Raw genomic sequence first — 27,878 nt, 5'->3', positions numbered from 1 at the left:
TACATGTGAGATCATCATAAGACCAGAATAATCATCCTAAACAAAAAATAAATTAATCACTGACCTCTGCTGTTAAAATGAGAATTTCACAGAAAAACCCCAAACACATTGAAGTCCAATTTACTCAAATGTTCCATGTTCTTTATCTCCTATAAGGCTCTGAAGCGGAGTTTCTTTAATAAAAATGACTGATGTACACCAGTTGCTCCAAATTACACATTTATATGTATTCACTAGAGCCCATGTAACCCACCATGTGCAATATCACCAGCTTCTGCTGCAGTTTTTCACTGAGAGAAGTGATAAAACTTAGAGTTTTTATTTACACAGAAATGAAACAGAGCATATTCCCCAAATACAGATGTGCAAACCTGTCAATCTATTTCTGGTAAAAACATAACCAGCCAACTATTCTCTTTATGATCTGTTATATTCATATTACAGTAGCACTTTCACTGTCAGCAAGGACTCCTTGGCTACTCAGGGATCAAAGCAGAGCAAACCTAAATAAAATTGCCAGTCTGGACAAGGACTGAGCCAAAATCACTCTGAGAAGAGTCTCCATTGTGTTTCATAACACAACATACAATGGAGAAAATAAGGAGAAGTGTGAAAAAAGACAAGTTACACACCTGGTAACTTCCCCCAGGTGGATGGGACACAGGGAGTACAAAGGCCCTGATGTCCTCTGGGTGGTGGCAAGAAGGTGATCATCTCCCAGTGCTTTGGGACTGGGTACTGGCACATATCCCCATGGTCCTCTGGCCAGACAGACCACTTGCATAACAGGGAGGGTGGGAATGATTGCAGGAGTCGTGGGCCAAAGGTGCTTTTGCCCCCTTGCAGTGTCCTGCTCCCTCTCCTTAGGAAGGAGGATGAAGCCCTGCATCCAGTCATCTCCTAGACCTTTTAACTGTATACCACACACACACACACACACACACACACACTTGCATGTTCTCCACTTTCTCTGCCAGCATAACTGGAGACAGAATTACAATGACACATAATTGCAATGAAAAAGCTGGCTAGAAGTCATTCCAGTATTATAAAAGAAGTCCCATTTATTTTGTTTATTAATTAATAAATAATTACTTATTTGCAGATACAGTTGCATTGATGGAACATGTATCTTCTTGGACAGATGACTTAGGCACTGAACTCCCAAGGAGGAGCTGACAAAAATCCAGGCATGTGGGCCATTTCAATTAAACTGAACTCTCTAAAACAAATCCAGCATTTTCCACGAGGAAATTCAAGCCCCTGGGACAGAGCCATGGCTGTGGGATGGCAGTCCAAGTCTGCCATGTGACAGCTGGACTGTTGGCATTGCAGTCACGCCACAAGGAGAAGGAGATTCAGAGGGAGGCAGCTCTGGCCCTAGAATGAAGGACTAGTTAAGTCAGGTTCAGCCTCAGTCACTCCTGCCAAGGAAGAATCACCACTGCAAAGGACCCTCAGGGCACCAAGAAACGAAACATGCACAAAGGCCATGTGCAGGAGTAGGAAACAATGAAAGCAATGTTCCTGTCAGCCTGCTGTGCTTCCCTGCATACCAAGAGCCTGCTGTGTTCTTTAGTCCTAACCACAGCCTGCTGGCAAGGCAGAACTTGGCTTGGTTTGCCTCAACACCTCTTTCACCTACACCTTAATGTCACTGTCACAAAACACTGCTTTCCTACAACTGCTTTCAGGACTATTGCACGTTTCCCATAGCACCCCTCCCCCCCAAAAAAGGGTTAATTTACAGCTCTCACTCTGCCTGGTACTGACCTCTTCAGCCCTGTCTCCCACAGCAGCAAGGGAAACATCCCCCCAACAAACACAAACACGATAGGGCAAGGAACGAAAAGTATTTGTTATTTGAAAAGTGTCATTTGTCTTCCTTCAACACACAAATATTTTGTGCTCACCATCACAGGCATTACTGCTTTCCTATACTGATATGCAAATGGCAGTTTTATAGGTATGTTACATATATATATAGGGTTGTTTACATGGATGCATGGGTGTATTTGTTCACACATACTCCCACAGCCTAGCAAGAAGTTGGCCAGCAGCATGGGCTAGGCCAGAGGCAGCTTTGCTGATGGGTTCCTACTCAATACCAGGCTGGGACCTGGAGCAATACTTTTCTAATATCATTCATGCCCTGTGGCAAAGTGCAGAAAGCTTTGGATACAAGACAAACCTCACTTTCTTATCTACTCTCTCCCCAGTTTGTTTAATTTCACAGAATCATAGAATCATTAAGGTTGGAAAAGACCTCTAAAATCATTGTGAGTAACAGTTAACTTAGCACCAAGCATTCATCACATCTTTTGAACACTTCCAAGGATGGTGATTCCACTGCTTCCCTGGGCAGCTTATTCCAGTGACTGAGCCCCCTTACAGTGAAGAAATGTTTCCTAGTGTCCCATCTAAACCTCCATGGAAATTACTCCTCAGGTAATTTTCTCAGGTGCTGTCACTTGTTACTTTGGAGAAGACCTTCACCTTGCTACAACAATTTACTTACAAATTTTCCAGGTCAAAATCCCCTCTGGGAGCTGTTCAGAGACACAGTCCACTGTGAATGAAGCTCCCTGAAGGTGGCAGAAAGGGCTGATGGAAATGAAGAAGTCCTACTTGAAATGTATTTGGTTTCCAAGTTGGGACTGTCTCCTCTTTAAATGCCCATGTTTCAGTTCACCTTTACAGCAGAGGGAAAAATACACCACCCTGCTTTCCTCACATACCTGGCAGCAGTATAATGGAGCATCCCATTCTCCACAATAACAGTTTTAGGAGACCTTTGACAAAAGGGTTCAGAAGTGTGCATGTCTATGAAATAAATGACAATTAAAGAAGTAAAAGGGACCTTTTTAAGTACATATATAAATTTTTGTCATCAAATTACCATTCATTTTTTAATCTGTGCACAGATACTTCATATTCGTAGTCTTCCCTTGGAAATGAAGCTTTTATCCTGTCTTCTGAGAGCCTACTTCTTGACTTGTGGCCCTTAAGGGCATTAAAATTTGTAATACCATACACACACACACACACACACACACACACAAAATCTTGTGCACTCTGATAGGCTTTAAGATTTCATAGGTTTTGTCTAAATGCACCATGGAAAACTCTAACGGATCTATTTGTCTATATTTTAACATGTGGATGAGATGCTGCTCTATACTGGATAGACATTATGCTGTATAGAGTGACAGCAACAGAGAAGTGCAACATGAATAGCACCATCAGTTTACAAAATATTGGTGACTAAGAAAAATATTTATAGTAAGAGCCACTTCCCTCAGTTTAACAACTTGAAAATGAATTCTTCTTCTGGAAACACTCTTGATTTTTATAGTTTTTTAAAAAAAACTTTCTTTCAAAATGAGCCTTTTTTCAGGGGAGACTGCATTTGCTGAGTTCCAAGTCAAATTTAATTAAAATTTTAATGTTTTCAGAACAGGATCACAGGATAATTCAGGCCACAAAAGATCTCAGGAGATCTCTGTGTGAACCTCCTGGTCAAGGAAGGTCATCTCTGAAGGACACCCCAGGTTGTTCAGAGCTTTATTCACTCAGGTGTTGAAAACTTTCTGGGGTGGAAAACTGAACAATGAATGTTTATTCAAATATGGGCATTTGGCTGAATATGCTTAAAACTCAAACATACCAGTACAAGCTTCTTCATTTCCAACCCACACCTCTGCTGCTATCAAACCTACCAAATCACAGAATGTGTAACAGGTGAAATCAACCACAGAAAATCATTAAAATCGTTAATCCAAACCCCACTGTAATCAGTGAAGTGATGCCCTTAGTGTTTGTCTAAGAGAAATGTCTCAGTAAGTGGCACTGAGGAAAGGAACTGTCAGGTGGGACAGGACAGGTTGTGAGCACATGGCTCCTGTCAGGGATGGAGGAAGGCTGAGAACTGAATTCAGGTTAAGGAAGGAGACAAACCACAAAGTGGGTCTGTGTCCCAGGAGAGGCCTCTGTACTTGGAAATTTTCTGAAGGAAAACTCTGTCATAAATATTAACACTGGGAGAGTGGAGCAGTGCCTGTGTCCTGTCTCCACACTGTATTCATTAACAAAAGGCCTCATTCATCCCTTTCTTCTCAGGAAGGCAAGAGCTGCTTCACTGAAAAAAATCCTGTAAAAATTGCCTAAGATGTGAATCAGGCTGAAAGTCACTGGCGTAATTCTTCTTTAGAGCTTCTGCACTTCAGTTATAACTGGGGAAAACAGTGTGAAAATGAGACAGAAAAAACTAAGCCAATACTCCAAATACAGATATTTACAAGCAGGCACAATACATTCAATTTTTCCATCTTTTCACCTAAGTTTCCTCGTTAACTGTGATGATAAAAAAGAGCTTATGCAAGGATGAGTGATATTTTCCTACAAATTTTCAAAGAAAAGTGATAATTCAAAGAAGAACTTTTCTAGAAATTAATACTTTGGACGTCCTGAATATGTTGTTTGTCTGTTTGTTTGTATTAAATCACAGAATTCACATGATCAAACTTAAGTACATTTTGCAGGTTTTAAAAGTTAGTTCCATGTTTCAGTGGGAGCCTGAAAACTAAACAAAACACATTTCAATTACAACAGCTAAGAACCTCTTGTCCTAACCAACAGTTAAATACTGTTGCGGGATTTCATTCAACTTTGCTCCTCACCAAAATATTTCAGGCCAAGTATCAAGATAACCTGAAGTTTTAAGTTGCATTATAAAGAAATCCTGACTCTGGGGAAACCTATTTGGGCATTATCAAGAAATATAAAGAATTCAGCAGCATTTTAGTGGGCACTGCAAAAGTACATGGGAAATCTCGAGCAGCTGTAACTGTATTCTGGTTGTTTAAAAGGGTTTTTTTTTACATGGCTCTTGTATTGTGCATCCAGTATACAATCTTCTTGTCAATGACTTCAGGGCAATCAAGGTGTGCAAAAAATGGATCTTGCATATATGGCATATCTGTAGCCACAGACTTTCTACATGTCAATATAGTTCAAAGGCAGTGAGTGAGGAAAGTTCAGTAGATGTAGCGTCAGTTCCAGGCCTCATAGGATGCATAGGATGGTCTCACAGATTTTATTTAGTGTCATGTATCATGCAACACATCTGGGCAACAGGACACTTGCTTTGGCTATCCCAGCCTTCTTAATGACAAAGCAGCAGCAGCAGCAAGCAGTGGCTTTACATTGTCAAATGTATTTGTCTAGCTGGCATTGCCCCTTCATCTCACTGATAGTTTGGTGCTTACTCAATTTCTCTTTCCTTCAGAGTGGTCATTACTTTGCATCTTTCAACATGAACAGCTTCCTTTTCCTTTCCCACCCAAACCACAATGAGATTCAGACAAAGTGTTGCACAAATATCAAATCTGCATGTGCTTTTGTGTGCATGTGTCTGTCCAAACAGTTCTTAAAAACACTAGCTGGCATGTTTTGTTACTTCAGTTATCAAGATACTCCTTCAGCAGCAAAATCATCTAAATTGGTGAGGGTGACAATGCTAGTGCTTTGGGTTGGGCTCACATCCTTGCCTAAGTGAACTTGAGTTTCTCCAGCATCTTGATGGTAGGAGTAGGAGGCTGGTTCAGTATCCACAGACTCAGAGTATCTGTAGTCCTGCAGGCCATCTTCAGGCAGTTCAGCTCGTTCTGGTGCAGCAGGCACTGACCAGGCAGGCTCAGAGAGCTGAGAAGGTGATTTCAGCACAGCTACTGATGAGGCTGGTAAAGGCAGCACTCTAGGGTAGGAGGCATAGGGAGAATTCTTCATTTCTGAAGAGGTGGGCTGGTGTAAGTTCTGTTCCAAGGAAGGGACTGAGACTTGAACATATTTGCCTGTTTCTGGGTCATAAAATGTCTTTACATTCACTTCAGCTGGTAAATCAACTACATAGTATTGACCAGAGTCAGGGTCCTGGAGCAGTTTCCGCTGGGTTGAAGAGGGTGAAGGGTTTGCTGCTGGTGCAAGCCTAGATTTCCCAGGAGTGGTTTCTGTGGGAGTAAAAGTTGAGTGAAGGGGAGGATGAAGGGGGGAATATACTAAGGGTGAAGCAGATGCTGCTGTCTCTCCAGAATGAGTAGGCCTTTTCCCTACAGCATATGCATGCTCAGTCTGGTGGTTTTTCTGCTGCTCTTGCACCTTTTTCCTCTTGTTTGCCAGCTTTTTAGCCCGACGCAGAGCCTTTTCTGTTTTTGGTGGCACAGTGGGTGGCTTGCCTGCTGGTCTCCCACCAAGTCCCCTGGGCTCCAGTCTCCCATCTTCTCCTGCGACATCCAAAAGCAGATTCCTCTGTGCCGAACTGATTATCTCTTCTGCAGGCATATAAGCTTGTCTCTCTAGTGCCATGTTCAACAAGGCAGGATTTGTAACATCCCCTGTCTCTCTAAGGCCAGAAATAGTGGGTTTATCTGACAATGAACTGGCAGCAAGAGAGTGCATTGTGTTTCCTGACCTGGGGCTTCTGACAGCAGGGCGTGAAAGATTTTCTAACAAAGGTGCATCTTCTGGATGCAGGATATCCTCTAAAGTGTCGTTGGATACAGAAGAACATGTGTGGTCCTCTAACATGGAGCCAGTCACAGGGGAAATTGTCTGCCTAGTGATTATTTTTTTTGCGCAAGAGCCCCCTTTGCGGTTAGATAAATGATGATTCTTAAAGTAATTTTTCTTTCTTTCTGCAGGATAGCTGTTGTTTTGAGCTTGGTCATTTTCCAGGCCTGTCATTGGCTGTTCTAAGCTGTGTCTTGCCTTTGTAGGCTTCTTTTCACTTCTACAGACACTTTCCTCATCCATTTTCCCAAATTTATTTAACAACACATAAATCTTTTCATCTTCTTCCGTCAGTTTTCCAAATGAAAAGCTCTCTGTATCTTCCAGAAGAGTGGGATCCACTGTTACTGAAGTAGATCCAGACTCACTGGCTTCTTTTTCTCTGTCAGTTGCTCCATCTGTCACGTTCTGCTGCCCTCTGTGTCTCGATGCCCACCAGCCCCCCTCCTGGGCGTGCAACATGTTTCGGTGCCGCTTGCTGTACACTGCTGGGGACATAAACTTACGTTCCATTTCCCTATAGCTGCTGCTCACTGAGTCATCCAAGGAGAATGACCGGAGCAGGGGCAGCTTGACAGCCCTTATCACCTGAGGGGACCTGAATGTGTTATCTTTAATCATAAACAGACTGGGTTTGGTTGAGCTTGAAGATGATGGTGTTTGTGTTTCCTCAGACCTGGGGATGGACATGTCTCTAATACTGTCAGATGCAGAATTTGTGCTGTCAGCCTCTTCCCTTTTCTCTCTCCCTATCTTCTCTTTCATCAGGCTCCTCTGTTCATCCCCAGTAACACTTCCCTCCCTCTTCTCTGCTGCACCAGTACCAGGGCTGATACAAGCATAATATTGCAGTTCATCTTCCCCAACCTCTTTCCCTTTCTCCTTGTGTCTTTTCTTACTTCCTGAACCTGTTTCACTGTCAGTCCTCTGGCTCTCTTGGAGGCACGTCTGCTCCATTAGGGGCACTGGCAGAAATGGCTCTTCCTGAAGTGGCTGCTCCACTGTGGAGACAAAGGATTGCTCTGAGGAACTAGTGCTTCTTTTGCCTCGTGCTTCACGGCCAGGTACCACAATGGTGGTTTGGGCGCCACTGTAAGGCTCATCTTCTTCTGGTGAGAGTTGCTTTAGGAGTGTTTTGAAGGCAAAATTTTCATTCTGAATAGCAGCTTGTCTTTCATTTTCCTCACCCTGCACATTGTGATTTTGCATGGGCTGCCCAGCTTTTGTATCTACATTGTCTCTACTGAATGGTCTCTTTGCTGTGTACTGCTGATGTTTTCCTAAGTCAGGTTCATTTGATTCATGTCTGAACGAGAGGAAATTTTCGTCATCCTCTGTGTTTTTAACCAGATCTTGGTGTTTTGAATTGTCTTGCTTCATGCTGTCTCCAGTTTGGTAAAATGGAAGGTCTTCTGTTGTCTGGGGTGATCTCAAAGTCAGATAATTGCCTCTGAAGTGTCCAGTTAAATCAGTTTTATTGTCATTTTCATGAACACTGCTAGACAATACATAAGCTATATCACTCAATTCATCTTTCTCTGTAATATTTTTCTCGCTTTTGTCATGTGAAGTTGAGAATGAGGCATCCATTTTGGTACTCTCCTGCATATTTTCCCTGGTTTTATTTTTCTCCTCCAAGGCCCTTAACAGGGGAGAAGGGGTATAAATGCTTTTAACACGTTTGCGCACATCCTTTAAGTTAAATAACAGACTCGATGCCGTCAGCCTGCAATTATCCCAGGATCTGTAATCATCCACGGTGCTCTCCTCAGGGTCTCTTGAGGCCATGCTCTCCGTGGGAGGAGGTGTCAGTGGGATCAGCTCCCTTTCAGCAGTGTCCATGTCCTGTTTTGGGGGTATGACAGGTGTTAGGAGCTCGCTGATATTGAAAGAGGGGCTGATGGATCCAGGGGAGTTTGCCTGTTTAGCCAGAGGAGACACACGCAGACCAGGGTCAGCACCAGTCGCCTTTTCAGACAATGGGGTCCTGTGGCTGTCTGTGACCTTCTCCTTTGCAGCCTGTCTCCTCCCTGCTGCCCTTTCTGCAGCCCTGTGTCTCCTCCAGGGTGGGCAGGCACTGCCCAGCCGGGGGCTCTGGGGTTCCTCCTCAGCTGAGATGCCCTGGGGTTTCGGTGGAGGAGGACTGGGTGTCTCAAACCCGAGTGAGGGTGAAACCATGCTGTGGGACACAGACTGGGGTGACACAGAGCCTTGGGACAGGGCAGTGGGGGACAGTCGAGCTGGCACTGGGGGTGGTGGCACAGGAGGGGCTTCAGGGCTAGGGGGTGCTGGGGGATGGCACGGGGGTGGGAGAGGAGGAGCTGGTGGGGCAGGGGGTGGTCGAGGGGGACCCTGGGGTACATGGTTCCTTGGGGGAGGGGTGGGAGGGAAAACAACAGGGAATTTGGTTTCTAAAGGGTGGGGACCCTGAGGGACGACTCGGAGAGAGAAAGAAGCTTCTTGTAGAGTTGGCTTCATCTGAAAATCTTTCTCTTTCTTCTTAGCAACAGTGGTCGTGGCAGGTGACAATTTGTGTTCACCTGTGTGTGATCCTTTAACAAATGGTGATTCTTCCAGGTATGCATGACCTTCCTTTTCCATTTTTATGTCAACAAATTCGTCTTTTTCTGACATTTTTTTATGATGAACATTCCATGATTCAAAAGCACTATTCTCACTGTGAAGAAAACTACCTTTTTTTGCTGGCTCACTAACTTTCAAGTTTCTGTTTTTTAAAGCCTTCTTAGAAGAATGGGAAAAATTTGACTTGGCTACTTTTGACATCTCAACCAGCACAGGATAATAACCATCAGAGTCCCCATAACTCAGGTCTATTTTATTAGGTCTTATCTGTGGCTCATGTTTGCCACTGAGGCAGTGGCTACCTTGACTAGCCTCAGAAAATTCAGAAAGTTCCTTGTGGATGCTTAAAATGTCTGTATCATCCCAGGAGGCAACATCATTGCCCTGATTTATTTTGTATTTTTGAAAGCTATTCTTAATGGGCTGCTTATTTGTTATCAGAGAACTTCCTGACCCTTGGTCTGCAGTCTTGTCAAACGTCTTAATCAATGAGGACACTTTTGAAACATGCTTATTGTTCCTTGAACCAGGGACTGGCAAGCTCAATTTCCTCTCCATGGCAAAGGTGTTGTTTTTAGCAATCCTCTTCTCCTCCGAAGCACACTTAGGTAACTGCTGGAATGTAGAAGCCCATATGGTATGTTCATTGTTTCTTGCTGTTAACTTGTCACAGACATTGCTTTTCTTGATGTCATGGTTTAACGTCCCTGAGTGAAATTTAGCAGACAACTGGAGGGCAAAGTCAGGTGAAATGGAAAGTTCTGGCTCATTGTAAGGGTCTTCGAGTTCTGCTACACACAAACTCTTGAAAGCCCGAGCTGTGAGGCTGCTCACTTCTCTGTCTGCGTCATCCAGGAGACTCCCAATACTTGAGGAGTCACTGTGTCCTTCTGTATGTTTCTTATTCCCCTGCATTGTTCATGAGAGTCATGGGTGAAGTGTCCAAAGGATTAATTTCAGATGTTGAATAGGCAGGTGACTTTGTGAGGCAGATCCAGCTGTTTGCAATTCACAAGCACAAAGCCATTCTTCCAGGTGGTGCTGCTGCACATTGACTCATCTTACAGAATAGCTGAAGGAAACTTTCTTCTCTGCAAAGCCAAAAATTACAAATTACCATTTTTCTATATTAACACTATTAGACAGAGAGCATTTTCCAGATATATCAGTCACCGACTAATTTTGTGATGCTAGCAACACAATGAACAACATTAAAAATCACTGTTATTCTGTTATTTTGATCAATTCAAGTTGCTCATGCTAGATAGTTGAATTTCTGGAAAGAGCCATTAAAGAAAGTATTTTCTTTTTTTTTTTTTTTTTTTTTTTTTTTTTTTTTTAGCTCTTAAACAAGGTCATAAGAAACAAATTTCAAGTACTTCCCTTTCCATTACCAACCATAAACACTTCCAAGTGCTGTGCATCCATTTAGAAAAGAAGGTTAGCCATTTTTGGCCAGGAAGAATTAGCAACAAAAGTTGCTTAAAAAAAGTTGTCACTGAGTACATCATTGCACGCAAGGTCCAAAATGAAAGTAAAGTCAATAAAACTTAATTGTCACAGCTTTGTCATTATAATTGCATTATAATTGCCATGAACACAACTCTTGTCTGAGAAAGAAGAGTGGCACTACAGGTAGAAAGGATTACTGTGAATGTTCCAGACAAAGAGTGCTGGGGCTCAATTTAGGCACCCATAGCAGGATACAGTGGGGTTGTGCTGGTTTGTTGGATTGCAGAGGCTGCTAACATCAGCTTAGCCAGCAGAAGGCAGGAGTGCCCCGGGGACTGCGGCACACCCACTACAGCAGCACAGGGAACAATTGATTTCAGTTCCAGCACTGCTGAGAGCTAAAGGCAACCCATTCAACCACAGGCTGATTATGACACACAGTCAGGGCCCACAGTACTGAGGTTTTTGTGTATCTCCTGTCTGAACACAGGATGGGGGAATCTTTTAATTGAACAAGTAAAAACAACACAGACCCTTTTGCTGTACTTGAAATCTCTACACTAAAACTTCTCACAGTTTCTCTGTAAATTCTTTAGATGCTTATTCTCACATCCGAGGACTTGAGCAGAGTTTTGACTAACTGCAGAGAGACTCAGTTTAAAAGCATACTCCAGAACTGGCTGAAACTTTAACGAAAGTCTGGTCTGTATCTCCATTTCCTCCTTACAATGGCAGTATGAACTTGTGATGAGCTGAAACACCACAGGTCACATCTACAGTAGAAGACATCTACATCTCAAGCTTGAATCCACTGATTCAGCTTGTAGAATGGAACAATGAAATTCAGATCTAGATTCCAGCCTCTCCAGGTGTCCAAATCCCTGATTCCACCTTGGTCCATCTCAGTGATGCTCTTGGAAGGACCTGTTTTTCTCTATGGCGAGCCAGTGCTGGTCAAAGTATGAAAGGTAAGAGGAACTGAGTTTAATCAGCTAAATTACTCTGGCTCAGTTGTTTCTTCAAATGAAAACACTCCTCACCTTCCTTTTCTAAATAAAAGAATCTCAGCCAACCTATTTTTAGACTCCAGGTATCATAGTGAATTTAGATCCTATCCTTCCAGCCATGCAATTCCAATGACTTATGCACAACTACAATAGATTTACACCACAAATAAAATGAGCCTAACAGAGCTTCTCTATCTTACTTTGTACAAAGATTTTTCAAACATGAGTTTCACTTCCCTCACAGACATACATCCTTCTGTATAATGCAGCAAGAAAAAAGAGAAGACAAATGAAAGGTCATTCTGCTCCTGGTTTTGATTCTTAGCTTTTATATAAATGAGAAATACAAGTACATACCTGCCTTAAAATTTTGCTTCTTGTTTTTAGAACTCACTCTCATACTTGTATTTGGCTTCTTTTCTGACCATCTTTAGTGAGGAGGTAGAAATAGTCCAGTGATATAGATTCCACAGAAGTAGTGTCCCAGGATGTCTCCCGCCTTCAGCATTTTTTTGTTCCTAAGTGAACTCTGCAATTTGAAAACAAAGGTATTTGTTTGCATGATCTGAGGATTGTTTTGTTCATTTGTTCACTCCCATTTTACAACCATTTTAGGGCTGATTTACAGGATTTCTTACAAAAAGAGACAGCTGTCCATCCCAGAGTGACAATAACAAATACCTGTTGGGTTTTGTGGAGCACAGTCAGGTTCCTAGCAAACAACTGTCACAATCTCCAGCACACTCTGGTAGCCCCAGCAGGGACAGGCAGCTGAGTGAGCAATGATTTCCTGGCATTCTGCCCTTTGCAAAGGCTGGGTGATGACTCCAGGCTAAAAAGAGGAATTCTTCCCTGCTGTGCCACCCTTTCAGAGGGACTGAGAGAAAAATACATGCCTCCACTCCACCTGTATATGGATTTCTACTGTCAACAAATACAGATGTCCATCTGGTCAACTTGGAACTGAAGTAGCTGAGGTTTGAAAGTCCTTGATTTTCACTGTCCCTGTGGTAAAGGAGATGAAAGCTGGACAGCTGGCATGGTAAGGAGCAGTAAACAAAATATCTTTTTGCTTCCATGCATGAACCAGAGGCTGGAGATGCTAAAGGAAAGCTCAGCCATGGTGAACATGAATTGCTGCCATTCTTCTATGGAAACCCCCAAGGTTCAGGCCAGTTTGCCTAATCTTTGCAAGAAAATATCAATTTCCTACAAGGAGAACTGTCTGGCCCTGAGGTAATGTGCTTTGAGATAGCAGAGTCTTCTCAAAGGAAACTTTTGAGTCAGCTCATGGTATTCAAAATCTATGGGTAAAAGTGGCAATCACACACTGTGATTGTGTCCTGCACCTCACCTGAGGAATGGTAGCTCTGTGTTTAGGGATAAGCCTGTACCAATCACAGCTTTTTGTTGTCTAAGATGTGTGGGTAAAAAAAAGTTAAAGTAAAGGAAAAGCAAGCAAACAACAAACAGAGCTATGTCTGGTTACAGCCAGATGTAAAAGGGTATCCTCTCTCCAGACATGTACAGTGAGTCCTCTCTTTGCTCAGAGGTTAAATTACAGTTTTACTGCTTCTGTGGTACTCTTAACAGTGCAAAGCCAACACAGACATGGGAGATGGTGATAAAGTTCTGTCTCACTCATTAACGGGGCTGCTGACTACTCTCCAGTAGCACAATGTTTATCAGTGCTTAGTGGTGGTGGAGCCTGAACCAGGAGGAATCTTGGCTTTCAGATCTCATGGACGGAGGTCTGGAGAAATATATTGTCTCCTGTAAACTGAGAACTTTTGCTGAAAAGTGAGTAGAGTAACTATAAGCATGGAGATCATGACGTAATCTCAACAATTATTTTCCTAGATGGAGTCACAGTTACAAAAACAACTCGGCGCCACTGATGAAGGAAAGAATAGTGACTGCCACTGTCCCTGAAACCCTTGTGACAATTCTTGTCTTGCCTGGACATAATACAAGTGTTTGTAAAGTATAATGTTTCAAGCTGGAAAAGCTGCATCTGCACCAAGTGTTCAAGGTGCAGACCATTCCTGGGACTGGATGGAAACAGCAGCACTGTACTGATGTAGCTATTCCTCGTATAAATATGATAACAACTTCTTAGGCAAAGAAGTTGTTCCTGACTGGTTTAATAACCTGGTAAAGTCCCATTTCTTTACCTTTTGGACAAATATGGCCACTAACAACCAAGGTGCAGTATTTGAGCTTAGGTCAGGATTCAGCTGGTTCAAACATTTAAGGATGTCTGAATTTAGTCTTTGTTAAAGAAAAAGGAAGGCAATTCTGGGCATCTGAAACCGCCTGGAAATGCTGAGAAATGTATGAGGTGTTAGCAGCAGGCATCATCTGATACGAGCTACTGAAAAAGTTAGCATGAACACAGATTTCAAGCCGTTTAATCCAGAAACCAACCTCCTATCTCGTTTAAATAGGTGGCTTTTTTCAGTTTCTCTTAAGTGCCCAGCAAGTTGTGATGAGGAGGTTAAATTACAGATACTATTCCTGGCCTGGCACAGACTGAATGTCAGCCTTTTTTTTTCACTAGACAGGAGCTGGGTAAACCAGCAAACTCGGCTGGAGCGTATGACATCACTGCTACTGCAATATATAAAGGGCCAGTTGGTTCCCCCACCCCCTTGGGCTGGTATTTGGCTGAAGGGTTATGCCATGAGGCATCACAGTGGCATTTTGGCAGCACCCTCTGGGAGTTGCATAGCGGTCTGAAGTCAGCAGCATGGCGTTACCCATGAGAATGAGAAGAGAAGGAAAGATTTTTTTTTTAAAATCTTTGTGAGCTGGTTTCTTCAGGTGGTGCTCTCTCTGTGGCATCCATCCACGGCTCCAGCTCAAAACTCAGAGCCCTGTGGTAACTGTTGGCTGATGTTTATTCAGCAGCATGCTCCACTTCCACACATGCTGCTTCTTTACGTTTCCAGGGGCTCATAATGACAATAAATAGTTAATGCTCCTTGCCATGGGAAATAGGAGAATCCCTAATGAATTGAGGACTTTGTTGCATAGGTTTGTATTTGTTCATGGCACACACAGGAGTTCATAACCAGATGAGAGCTCTGGATGGAAAAATGTCTCCTCAGCTTTGTGTCATCAAGCTGAGGCAGCACTCCCAGCCATGGCAGCTCCTCCCTGGCCCAAGTGGGGCTGGCTCAGTGAGGTCCCTTGGATATTGCTGGAAAATCCTGCATGGCAGCAGGGATCAGCACATGAATGAGTACCGAGCTGCTGCTGCTGGTGGTCAGTGATCACAGCACTGATGGATTCATTGCGCATTTAGGAAAACAAACAAAAAGGTGTCAGGCAGTTAACATGTGGACCCAGGGGAGGATCACAGCACCCTCAACAAGCAAGGGAGCTGCCTCCAAAAGAGGCAGCAGTCCTCAAGCCACATTTCCCTGAACTGTCAAGAAAGGCAATTTCTAAATTGAGGTGGACATAAAATTAAATCTATTAGCACAAGCCTCTGTTTCTCTCATCCAACAAGATCACTTTCACCAATTCTTTGTAGTCATAAAAGGAAACCAATGTGAATTCTCTTGCTTGGGGAAAGGGAAATCACTTTACTCAAACAAAAATACCCACCCCAGCAGATGGAAGATGATCAAGTGGATCTTTCTAGCTTAGGGTGAAAATCCCAAATGCTGGCAGAAATGGCTAGCATAGAATAAGGTGACCTCAGCTATTCCAGCATCAGGTCTTTGATTATTGCGCTGGAAAGCAAGGCAAAGAAACCATGTGTCTGAACCGAACCAGTGTAGGAAATGGGTCCATTCCCTTTGAGGGTTTGGCCTGGCAATTATGGCTCGAACAGCTTGTTCTGGGCCAGAGGAGAGGAGAGACTGTTCTTGACTTTGGGCCAGCTTCTGTTCTCAGTTACGCTGGTATAAATCTAGAGTCATTTTACAGACGTCAGTAGAATAACTGAGAACAGAATTGGTGACTGAATACATCAACTTCCTCAGCCAGCACTGTGTGCTATCCAGAAGCTACATCTGCAACTGTAACCACAGTAAAGCGAAATTCATCTGCGAAGAGCCAAACCTCACCACCATGAGGTATTCAGACCAACATGCAAAGGAAAGGGGTTAGAACCAATACCACATTGTTATGCCACCAAATCATGCCCTCTGGACAATTCTGATTTTCTCACCTGTATTGCTCATCACTGAAAACAGCAGCACATTTGGGATAAAGTAATGTTGCTCTTTTCTGCAATATTCACTAGAATACACAGATCTAAGAGTGCAGGGGTAGGCATGGTACAGTTCCAGACTGCACCAGCAGAGCTGGCTGCCAAACTGAATTGCCATCATGTGGACAATATCAACTTTTGGAAACATGCTTGTGCATGTGTTAGGGGAGGTTGTTCTCATTTAGATAGCTTTTGAAATTTCACATGGAATAAAGATTCTGAAGAGAAATTAAATTGGGAATTTAAAAATTTCATTTAGAATTAAAAACTTTGTTTTAAATTTTAGATTATTTCATCATTTTCAGTGAAAAAAGCCTGTGAGAAAAAATATGTATATATACTATAATAGTTATAATAGTATGTTATTAGTGTCCTTAAATCAAAGAGGGTATATGCTATTTAGCATTAACTGAAATCTTTCATTTTATTTTCTATGTCAAACAATACTCTGATGGTACTGCAACAGAGAGTGTGATCTTGTTTTCAAATTTCCCTAAGTAAATATTTCAAATTATAAAGCCCATAAATTTTGAATTATCTTTCTAGGGGAAATGTCATTAAAATGAATATGATTGTGATTTTATTTGTTTAATCAAACCTCTTCTCATTTTTTTTCTGAAAAAAGAACTGAAGTCTTTTTCTTCTTCTACTGAAGCTACTTCATTTGTTCCAATGGAAGCTGGAACCAGGGACTCATCAGTTCAAGGAAGGTCAGTGTAGGCTGGTGGAAGTATGAACACAAGGAAGACATGTACCTAGTTAATGATTGTGTTCTGTATCCTGCTGTGTCCTTTCCTCAAAGGAGGTGAACCTCTTGCAGCCCCAGCTGAAACGCTTACCTTTCCAGCTCAGACCACAAAGCTCCAAACACTGGAAGATGAAGACCTCACATGAAGAAAAATGGGAGGAACAGAGACTGCAAGTGTCTCTACCTTTCCCTTTCTGGTTCAGTGGCAAAGACCCAGCAGTTATTTCCAGCCGGTCTCCGGGCTGCCTTTCCCAATGTCCTCCAAATGCCCCATCCTGCCAACAGGCCTGTTACGTCTGGAAGAAGGAGATGTCTCTCAGAAAGGGTTGTATCTGGACTGAGGCTTTCTTGCAACTCCTGTTCATCCTTTCCATCTCCTGGTTCACTGCCTTTGAAGAGCCAGGAGCATGCAGACGTGACAGGGGAAGTCAAAGGCACAGAGCACATGACTGACACAGGCCAAGGGCAGGTACAGCACTTGACAAACAGCATGAGTCTATGAGAAACACAGGGCACAAGGGATGGTGCTCCTCCTATGACCTGCAGCCAGCACAGACAAGTGACATTTAAGCAACTGAACCCAAACAGTGCGTTTCTTGGCATTAAATGTCTGCCTGGAAAAGGCCACTCTCTGTAACTAGGTCAGTCACTGTACACCAAGATATTTATACAGCTCCCCAGCAATATGGTATATGAACACCTCGTGGCTATTTATCTTTGCAAACTCTCCCACTGCAAGCAGGATCTGTGTCTCATCTACAGGGCAGCAGCTAAGGATGATTTGCCTTAGACTTTACCTTCAACTGGCTGATCTGCCCAAGATCAAAGAGGGCATTTGTGGCAGGGCAGGGAACCAAATCTGTGTTTTCTGAATTGCACAAGAAGAGCTTAACCTTTCTCAGGTAAGGCAAAAATATGCCTTCCCACTGCCCTTCATAACTCATGGTACTTTTATCTCTGGGAGCCCACCCCACCCCACCCCCTTGCAGCTGAGTATGGTGCTGTAGGTTGGCATTATATTGTATAGTGAAATCCAACCAAGTTTGGAGGTGACTGACTGCAAAGATCTCTGCTTCATCTCAGGTGCTTGATACCTAAATATTGCTAAGATTGCTAAAACCCAAGCCTTCCTCACTAGCTGGTGGTGACAGCTGACATGACAATGGTACAGTGCCCTCACTGAGCACTGGAAGGATTTTGGCTGATGAGACAGGTATTCATCTCTCTCCATTCTCAAGAAAGAGTTAGATGATGAAAGCTTCTGAGTTGTCCCTTCCTGAATAAGAGAAAGGAGATTTTCCCACAGCAGAGGGAAAGCTGTGGAGTATCACAGCATTGCAATGGTTAGAGGTGGAAGATGGTAAAGGGGGAAGGGAAATAATAAAAAAAAAAAGAAAATATATAATTTTATAATTATATATTTATAATTTTATGATATATATAAAATAAAATATGGTCAAGAAAACAAATACAATGTTTTGGATGCCTTGTAATCAAGAGCACACCAGACAGTCCCAGTCCCTGTCATGGGAAAATTGTAACCATATCAGCAAGTATGTTAGACACAAATGGGAGACAGGTGTATTCTCCTCTGTGACCTACACGAGGAAATCTGCAGCTAGCAACAAGCCATGCCTCACTTCTCTTTCCAGGCTGGGGAACCTGAAACCATCCCCCACTTGCACTGCCCTCTGCTCATCAGCCCCAACACACTGATACCATCAGCATTGTCAAGTTTGCACTTAAACCATTTAAGCTTCTTGACAAGGAGAGTCTGACCCACACCCACCAGACAGGATACAGTCTCAGGAAATAACAGGCTTGCAGAGAAAAAGGATTATTCTTTTACTGATGGTCTCGTCTGCTCTTTTTCTTTATAACTTCTGGATATTTTCAAGACTTGGACAGAGACTGCTGAATCTGTTTTCTGTTAAGAGAATTCAAAATGCTTGTGCATGCTAGGTTCAAAATGGTTCCAACTTCTAAGCAGTTTTCTCACCCACTGAATTCCACAGGATTTACAGACAGGCAATATACCAAAACACCATAGACAAAAAGATGTAGGTATCAGAGGTGGAGGAGAAGATGGAGGCTTTGGTTTCTAAAATATTCTGGTTCAGGCTGCAAGAACAGAGCTATTTCTCACTTACACCTTGCTGTAGATTTCAAATGCAGCCAGAAGAGCTCTGCTCCTGAGCACACAGTGTGGCAGGGAGGGTGATACTCAGTGCATGCCAGAGCACATGACCCAAGCACACAGCCATCCCTTCACATAACATCTCTCCTCCAGTGACAAACTGCTCCTCAACCTTTGTGATTATAACAGAACCATTCCAGTTGAAGGACAAAAGCTGTGGCTTGGCTTCTGCCTGCTATCTGGAGGATGGCATGGGACAGCCCCACACCTATGGGAGGCCTCTGGGAGGGCAGGGCAGAGCCCCCTCTCTGTTGCCCCAGGTATCTCTAGAGGCCATACTACTTTCCTCCTTTCGAGGAGCAAAAGCCAGGAGAAAAATCCCACCCCAAACAAGATGACAGTTCCTCCCAGCTGCCTCTTTCTGCATTTTGCACAGGAGTTGCTTTGGTTTTGCCCTCCAGATTCCCTATTCAGAGACTGATTAATTGTTATGATTTAATGGTGTGTCCCCAAGCCAGTCCCTCATTCTTTCACAGTTAATGCACTTGTTATGGTGTTTCATGTGATTATTCTGTAAAGGATATGGGTAAAAGACAGAAAAGGGAGCATCAAGAGATTTAAGGAGAATCCACGCTCGTTCCCCAAGAGACAGACTCTGATGACCCTGGCAGAGTCAGTCCCTCAGCAGCTGCAGTGTTGCTGTCAGCATGGGGCTCCCCTAGACCCTCTGAAGAAGCCTGCAGACAAACAATAGCACCAGCCTAGTGCTGCCACCAGCAACTCCCCCACCCCTTCTCCTCAATTCTCCCACACACCACAGAGGTGGCAACTATAGCTACTTGTCTGTAGCTTCCTTCCATTCACAAGCCTGCTCAAAGACTGATGTCTCAGTTTTGGAGAGACAGACCAAGTCCCAGTATCACTACTTCAAAGCAGATCAGTCAAAACAAAGAGTCTCAGTGAACAATACCACGATAAGGAGCGCTGCCCCACTGCCAGCACAAACCCTGACACAGCTTGCAGGGGTCAGTACCCTCTGAGTATGATGTTATTTCTGCACCAGCATCCTGGGCAGTCCTGGGCACTTATCTCAATTTCTACACAATGAAGCTCTGTGCTTTGAAATATGCAAAGGACAGAGACTGGGACACATGAAATACATCTCGACAAAGCAAAAGCCAGCAGAAGAGTGCAAAATTGTACATGGGTCTATAACAAAGCAGACAAGCAAGCCAAGATGGCCTTGAGGTATGACAGCTTATGTCTGACCCAGGTAAAGTTGATAGACAGAGGCACATCTGAGACTGCAGGAGCTGCAAATTGCCAGAGACTGCTGTTTGCTGACTTTGCTTGTTAAGGTGTAGCCAATTGTTAACCACATACATTCCGTTGAGAGACTCTTCCAAAAAAGTTGCACATGGAAAGTATGAATTGGGTGGCCTTCATGTACCTGACTGTCATACCCTTCTCACAGTCCCCAAAAAGCCTTTGGCACAGTGTGTAGGTAATGGGGAAAGCATCCTTGAAACTAATGAGATGTGGCTATGTGAGAGGCTGAAAATAAAGATGCATCCCTATTTGACCTTTTTGGCTCATAAAAAGATGGGCCTGACTGTTACCAGATGATTTAGATTAATCATTGCTAGCCATTGGCTTCTTGTATATCATTATTTGCAAGCACAGGTGATGGATGTTAAAGAAACCTCAAACTATAATTAACTATCTGCTTTCTATTCCTGTCCAAAGAGGATCATTTGGCAGGGAAACACAAGGGAAACCTTTCTTCTAGGTAAGGGTTGTCCTCTTACAGCTTCAATGCTGCCTTAATTTCTCTGAGACTGCTAAAGGACAGGGGTCTTGGTGGCAGTCTCTTCCACCACACACACTTGCAAGCCATAAAAACCTGGCAAGAAGCAAGAGAGTCATAACACACCAAGCTCAACACACACATACACACACAAATATACATATATAATATATACATACATACACATATACAACTTCAGATATAATCACTGATCCATCCAAAAACATATGCAGGCTTGATTGAAGAGGAGCAACCTCATCTCCAAGGTAAAGTTCCCCTCTGAGTGAAGACATGCAGCTCCCACTGTGGTCCTTTCCCCACACACCTGATCACAGCTGATCACACACAGCTGATCCCAAAATGCAGCACAACCTCAGGCAATGCACAGTTACCTCTAAGAGCAATGAACTCACCCTCTGCTGGGAGCAGCCACAGCTCTGTGTGACCAGCACCCCAGCTGCAGCCAGGCCTGCAGCTAAAAACCACTTGCAGAATTTGCCTCTGCCAGCAACTTTCCCTGTGTGTAACTCAGCTGGACTTAAGAAAGACTGATACAGATGAGTGGAATTTTCTCCCAGCATGGCTCATAGGGTTAGTTGACTTTTCTTCTGGTCTTGGAGGGGTTAATAGTTTTGTGGACTTTTTTCCCACAGCTCTGGTAATGCAAGTACAGGTAAGACAAGCATTTCAGAGAAGAAGCAGGTAGGAATAAGAGGCTACAGAGCAAAACTTCTGTTGGCTTGCAGAGCAGGGGTGCAATTGCACCTGCAAACCTGCACCCAGCTGTGGCCTCAAAGTTACAGCTGTTTGGGTAACTGAGCTGAGAATGCACATATGAATACCTTCCTAATGGCGAGTGTGGAAGCATGGAGAAATGGAGCTGGGGCTCCAGTGTACTGGCAATCTTTTACATCTTAGTGTTTGTCACAGACCTCATCCTTCAAGCATTTAACTGAGGACATTTGCTTTTTAAGCGGTCAGTTCCTTGAAGAAGTGAAGGAGGAGAGCCACAGACTTTGATCCTGTCCAGAAAGCTTATTTGTCCTTCTTATCTCTTCTCTCTTCTCCTCCCCTGCCTCCCTCCCAGAAATGTCAGAGGACTAGAGAGGAACCCTCTAGCTGGCACTGTACAAATCCAGTATGAATCAGTCACACTGGTCTGCTGCTGTAAAACTTTTCTCTATTCAGATTCAATCAAATTGCCAGTTTACAAGTCATTTAAAAAAGCACAAGCAGTTTGGCTTCTCAAGCTCGATTTTAATTATTTCTGTTCTTTTTTTGCTACTGGGTTCTGCAGCTAGACTAATAAAGTGCAGTTCCTTAGGACAGGAAACTAAGAAGTTCTGCAACAACTGGAGTAAGAAAAACCTATGCCATTTAAGAAATCTTCCAACAATTAAAACTGGATGCAAGTCATAGTCACAGTCATTTATTGCGGCCTCTTAGCACTGCATAGATATTTGAACTATCTTAATTTTTCAGGCTGTGTACCATGGTAATTACTTTTTATAAAATATTTAAATTATTCTATTCCTATTTGTTCCAAAAAAAGAAACATCCAACAGCCTTCCAAACCATATACAAATCACTGGAGTTTTAGAGAGTAGCTTATCTGTAGCAATAATCACCTGGAAAGTAAAACCAATACATATTTCTTTAAAGTTGTTTACAGCACAATGTACAAAAAATTAAATGGAGCTTCATATCAATTTAGTGCTCTTTTTAAAAGATCATGCTCTTTTAAAATATCATGCCCCTTTGCAAAATAATTGCATGTCATAACTACTATTCACTGCAAACAAATCTATGTGTATGTCTCTTTCCACACACAGACTTTCAGAGGCAATCCTGCATTTCTCTGAGAAAAAAAAAAAAAAAAAAACTGGATAAAATGAAAGGACATTCCACTTCTAATCACTGAAGAAAAGATTTCAATGATGTTTGATTTCTCCTATCTGATCAATCACATTACTGATCCTTGAGTGCACACACGTTCACAGGAACAACCACTCTCCATAATTTTCCTGTTTTAAAACCACCCAGACGCTTCCCCCTTACCTTCTGTGCTCCAGCTTCCTGACAGGGACAATGCAGGGCTGTGCTTTCTTCCCTTAAGTCAAAGCCCCAGTACATTTTAGAGCAGCCTGCTTGCTATTAGCAGTTCCCATTACTTATGTGTGTCGGACTCTTCCTCTGAACATGGTTATTTTAATAAAAACGATGACTGAAAAATAAAAAAAACCAATAAAAGTGGAGGAGCTAAGCCTTGAATCCTCGCAGACCTGCCCAGCCAGGTGAAGTGAAATGAGCAAGGAATCCAAAGTTAGTAAAATGGATTTAAATAGTTATAAGGCAAGGGGAAACCAAGCGGAGATCATGGTGGGGAAGAGGCAAACACACGTATTGGAATAACCACGCGGTGTCGAGTAACAGACAGATGAAACAAACAGTCATCAGCTATTTTTACATCCACATTGGCCATTGGTAATTCTTCAGAGATAACTAATACAGACAGCAATGCTGGGCCATGGGCTTGCTGCTGCCAGTGACTCAAAGCTCAGAGCACTGCAGTTTTGTACCTCCAGGTGGGAGGCAAAGCGTTTATTAGGGTCACCACTAAAAATACTGTGCACATATGCACACGAGTAACACATTGCTGTCCTGTGGGGGCTTCTGCATAAATAGCTCATTTCATCATCAAGGCTGGACACATGTAGCCAGTGTTCTTGGACTTCTTGGAGTAAGGACCTCTTCCACTGTCCCTCCAAAGCAAACAAGATGAGCACATGCCAGCATTGGGTTTCATTTGGCGCACTGCAATAGGATGTTGGATAATGGGAAAAATATGCCATGAAGTCAACAAGCTCCATTTCTGTACTGCAGATCTGAACAATGGATGGCACCCTGTGCCATGCTGAGTGCACACAGCTCCTTACTGGAGTCATGGGACTCTCCTGGGGTTCAGCATCATGTTGGACTTGAACCACAGCCTACAGTAAAATGAAGAGCAGGATCTCCTGTCATTACAGCCCTGTTTCCATGGCAGAGCAGGACTCCACATGAGCCCAGTGGTCATTTACACATTAAAAAGACCTTCTAATTACATTGCTATAGCACCAGCAAGTTTCTGCAGCCTGGGAATCTCCAAGCACCAGGACACTTGTGATGAGCTAGCTGTCCCTGAGATCCAAGAGCAGCCCAGGCTTACCCCTCCTTGGAGGGACAGTGACCTGCCTTCCCAAAGCAGCCTTCAGCTTTGAATTCCCAACCTGAGGAAGGCACATTTTTCAACTTAAAATTCAGCAGGAAGATTTTGCAAAGATAGGACATTTCTGAAGTCCTGTTCAGGGTTTTTTGTGCTCAGGTATTTCTAACTCATCCCAAACTGAATGCTGGTCTTGCCAAACATCAGGGCACTTCTAAGTGCTGAGTTCTGGCCTGGAACTGCAGAGTTCCAACAGCTCCCAGTGCTCTGCACCTGTAGCAGCACTTATGCACAAAGGTCTGGTATCATCAGTCATGGCACCTATAGACTGAGACATAGGAGAGAACTGGCGCACACTGAAAAACATGTTTGGGATTACAAGAGACAGTGGAAAAAGTAGTTTTCAGGCACCCACTGCCACCAAAGTAGGCAAAACTGTCTGTACGTGTGTCTGTCTCTCCCACAGATTTCTAAAGAGGGGAGGAATGTATTTCTGGAATATTTGTGCTAAAAATAAACCCATCTCTGCTGTCTATGAAGAGAGGCTTTCTGTAAGCCCTGCTTTCTGTAAGGTCTGAACTTGTGAACTGCTGAGAGGCTGAATCACAACTAGAAAGATCCCTGTGGAAATGGTAACTGCTAATGCAGGAAGGTTGGCTGATTGCTTGGAAAATCCAAAACAGGCCTCTCACATGAAAGCAACTGGGGTTAACAGTATTCATCAGGATAAATGTAGTTCACAGACTCCAGCTTTGAAAGGACTCAAATCTTGGGACAGGCATTAAGCTTATTCAAATACTGTGGTAGTAAATATTTGCTAACTCAGTGCTCAGATGAGAGTCTGGGATCAGATGGGCTGTCATTAAAATAAAACCTCTTCTGGGGAAAATTACTGAATAACACACAGGAAACACAACCCAGTGGCACTTAGATGTTGTTATCTCACTCCCAGGAAATTTAAAAACCAGAAATTCCTGCTGCTTTCTTTCAGTGAGTGTCGAGCAATAACAGACCACATTGAACTTTTTCAGACAGCAATTTGGACTGAAATTTTAAACTTGTATGAAAACAGTATGCAATTTGCACAAATATGTCAATGGAAAATGTATGTATGTTTGTATGCATAATGAACTCCATCTTTCACACACACACTTGAAACTTTGTGTGCTTGGCAACACTGAGAATTCTGACAAGAGAGCCTTATGCAAGAGCAGTAGCTTTCAGCCTTTTCTGATTTGTATCCCATCCCAACACTTTCTCTAGGGAAATAAATGGAGTTCTGCCCTGCTGATAGAGAGAGTTTTTCCCTTTGTTACCTTAGCTGCAAATCCCAGGGAAGCAGTATGCAAACCCAAGGGGTCAATGCACCAACCACATGCAAAAAGTCCCTGGTACATGGAAACCAAGGAGTGGAACTGATTATAAACAGAAATGAAAACATCACCCTGGACTAGGAAAACTCAAGCATCAAACTGTTTTTGTTGTAGAAATTAAATGTTTTATAATTCTCAAGGCATTAACAACAAGGGGTCTGTTTAGGAACCCATGAGAGCAATAGGACTATATTGAGTTTTCAGTTGTTTGCTTACAGCACTTTTTGTTCAGCAAAGCAACACAGGTTCAGCTCTTACCTGGCAGCCACAGATTGAATGATTTATTGACTATTATCACAGTGAGTGGAATAACTTGATGTCTGGGCACTGGACAAGGAGTGTAGGTGAGTGCAGAGCATTGGCTGGACAGAGCAGCCTCTGGGTCATATCAGCTGAGCAAAAGCACTGAAGCAGTGAATTGCTGATGCAGGTATTTTCTCTTCCAAGGGGGAACAAGATCAAGGGTGCATTTTCTGCCCAGCTCCCCCTGCTAGCCAAACAGGCTGTGCTGCACGTGGCATCAGGGGAAATGACAGGTCATGTTCCTCTCCGTCTGTGCCCAGCCCCTTACACATCCTGGTCTGAACCAGATTCTGTCCTGACAAACCCAGCTGAGAAGATGTGTGTGAGGACATAAAGATCCCCAGCACCTGAGAACCATTAGCAGTCTCTTTCCCTGGGGACATTTCTCCACCTTTCTGGAAGAGCTGCTTATCCCTTCATGCAGAATCTGTGCAATGAGACAGATGCAGGACTCATCCCCAGCTTCTCCCCAGGACTACTCCCTAGGGTTCAAACCTTGCCAGAAGATAAAGATCATTGGTTCCAACTCCAGGGTCTCCTAGAATTCTGACAAGGAGAGAACTTTTTAAATCCATTGCAATTTTTTCCCATTTTTCCTTATCGAAGCTTTGAATGAAGCCTAGCAAAGTAAAAAGTCTCTGCAAAAGGAAGCTCTGGAAGAAATCTGAGAAGGGTTCAAGAAAAAGAAATATTTCCTTAATTTCATCTCTCATAATTTTATAATATGGTGTTTAATAAAATAAAATGTCAAAATTATTTTCATCCTCCCCTCAAAAAATAGTAAAAAATATTATTTCCTAAAAAAATTGTTATGTTTGTTCTCTGAAATCAGATTTCTTATGAAACATAACAAACTCTGTTACATTTTGACTCTGACTGCATTTGCAATCACTGGCAGACATTGGTTCCAGCATCTTTTTGTCCATCTGTGAATAAGACCTTAAATGCAATTTTAAAAGAATTTCTGCTCTCCTGCTCTCCTCTCCCTGCTGCTGTGCCATCAATAGCACCCAGACTCAGCTGACTCAGAAAGAACTTGTCTGGATTCCAGCCTGGAACACTCATCCTAAACCTCTGTGAAATGCCCGACCATGGCATTTCATGCTGAGCCTGGGGCTCAGCATCTCTCTCTTGGCTTTTGGGGACAGAATGCAGACCAGAAGGACTCTAAAAACACAGCCTCAGGGACACTTTCGCAAGGATGTCAGTCACAACTTCATCCTGCACATATTTCCCCAAATCAAACTGGCATTTCAGTCAGGAGCAGTCACATTTTACCAGTGCCACCTCACTACAGTGATCACACCTGAGGAACCCCAGGAAGATGCTTTTGCAGAACTGCTTCACTATTAAACACTCTGCCAAGAGTGGAAGACAGATGTGGCAATAAAAAAATTAACTACAGAGAATGTTAAATAGCAGAATTATTCTACAAATTATTCTAAATTATTCTACAAATAAAGATTAAACCTGCAAAGCACTCTTCTACCTGAGCCCATTTTTCACCCATTTAGGTTGCACTACCTAGAATAACCAAAATAATATGCTAAGTACCTATCTGCCTTCTGGGCATTGATTTTTCTTGGAAACCTTTCCCTTCTCATGAGGATATGTCAGCAAACCTGACAGCACCTTGCAATTTTGAGGAGAGGTCCAGCCTGTGCCAGGACATACAATAAACCAGTCTTTCTGAAGCTAAAGTTTAAGAAATGAGCACACTAGTGACATATCAGGTGTGGGAAAAAAATACCAGTAAATACTGGGAGTGATCTAAAATTAGTTCTCATTAAAAACATTATGTAGAAGCCAGCGACATTTAAGGATGCTAAGCCAAATGCATTAGGTAATTTATAAACATAGCTACAATCCATCTAATTTAAGAAAAGGTTGGAAGAATGTGGGGTCACTGGCCTAGTGTAAGTATTTCCCATTTACAAATTGCAAAGCAAAAACCAGCGACCACAGGCTAATTAAAATAGCTGGACAAACAATGATGGGAACCATGAGGGGCTATTTTTAGGGGACCGTGTGAGAGCCCAGGCAGCCAGGAGTCCAGTCAGTCCAGAGGTGTCACATGGCTGCTCTCAGTCCTTTGCACTCTCTCACCCCACCACAGGCAAGGTGAACCAGACAGATGATATTTGTTTCAGCCCCACACACCTCCATCCAGATTTCATGCAGTATTTTGCACTCTACACAACACATTGGATGAATTCCCATGGAAGTATCCACAGCATCACCATCCTTGTCCTGTCCCAGGTTCCTTCACAGCAGAAAGATGGGGTTTGGGCAGGGAGAGCAGGGCTGACTCTCCCCAGATGCTGGGAAATCAGAAGAGGAAATTGTGGTGTGCTGCACTACAAGAGGAAGTTCTGTTATGCTGCAGTTCAGCTGATACTGCAGAGGTGCTGTGGTACAAACGTGTGTTTATCTCTGGGTGAAGAGAGGTGAAGAGAGATGAAGAGAGAAAAGAT

The 27,878-nt window shown here is 43.1% G+C and overlaps 1 protein-coding gene across 2 annotated transcripts in view; it reads right to left on the bottom strand.

Annotated features, from left to right (window-relative positions):
* Nucleotides 1-3,525: 3,525 nt before the first annotated feature.
* The window catches only part of C9H10orf71 (chromosome 9 C10orf71 homolog), a 38,390-nt gene continuing 14,037 nt past the window's right edge, over nt 3,526-27,878 (bottom strand). Inside the window, exons 1-3 of one of the 2 annotated variants that reach the window (XM_058810424.1) lie at nt 22,582-22,804; nt 11,967-12,138; nt 3,526-10,241 (exon numbers count right to left, since the gene is read on the bottom strand). In XM_058810424.1, coding sequence (XP_058666407.1) covers nt 5,467-10,065 — 4,599 coding nt within the window. In that variant the 5' untranslated portion in view covers nt 10,066-10,241; nt 11,967-12,138; nt 22,582-22,804 and the 3' untranslated portion in view covers nt 3,526-5,466. Of the gene's footprint in view, nt 10,242-11,966; nt 12,139-22,581; nt 22,805-27,878 lie in introns of those variants that run through there. The other variant, XM_058810425.1, reaches the window with a different exon arrangement.

The sequence above is a fragment of the Ammospiza caudacuta genome, chromosome 9 (assembly GCF_027887145.1).
Source record: "Ammospiza caudacuta isolate bAmmCau1 chromosome 9, bAmmCau1.pri, whole genome shotgun sequence".
Classification (NCBI taxonomy): domain Eukaryota; kingdom Metazoa; phylum Chordata; class Aves; order Passeriformes; family Passerellidae; genus Ammospiza; species Ammospiza caudacuta.
Note: the sequence above shows the minus strand (reverse complement) of the source record. Positions and strands in the feature narration are given on the sequence as shown.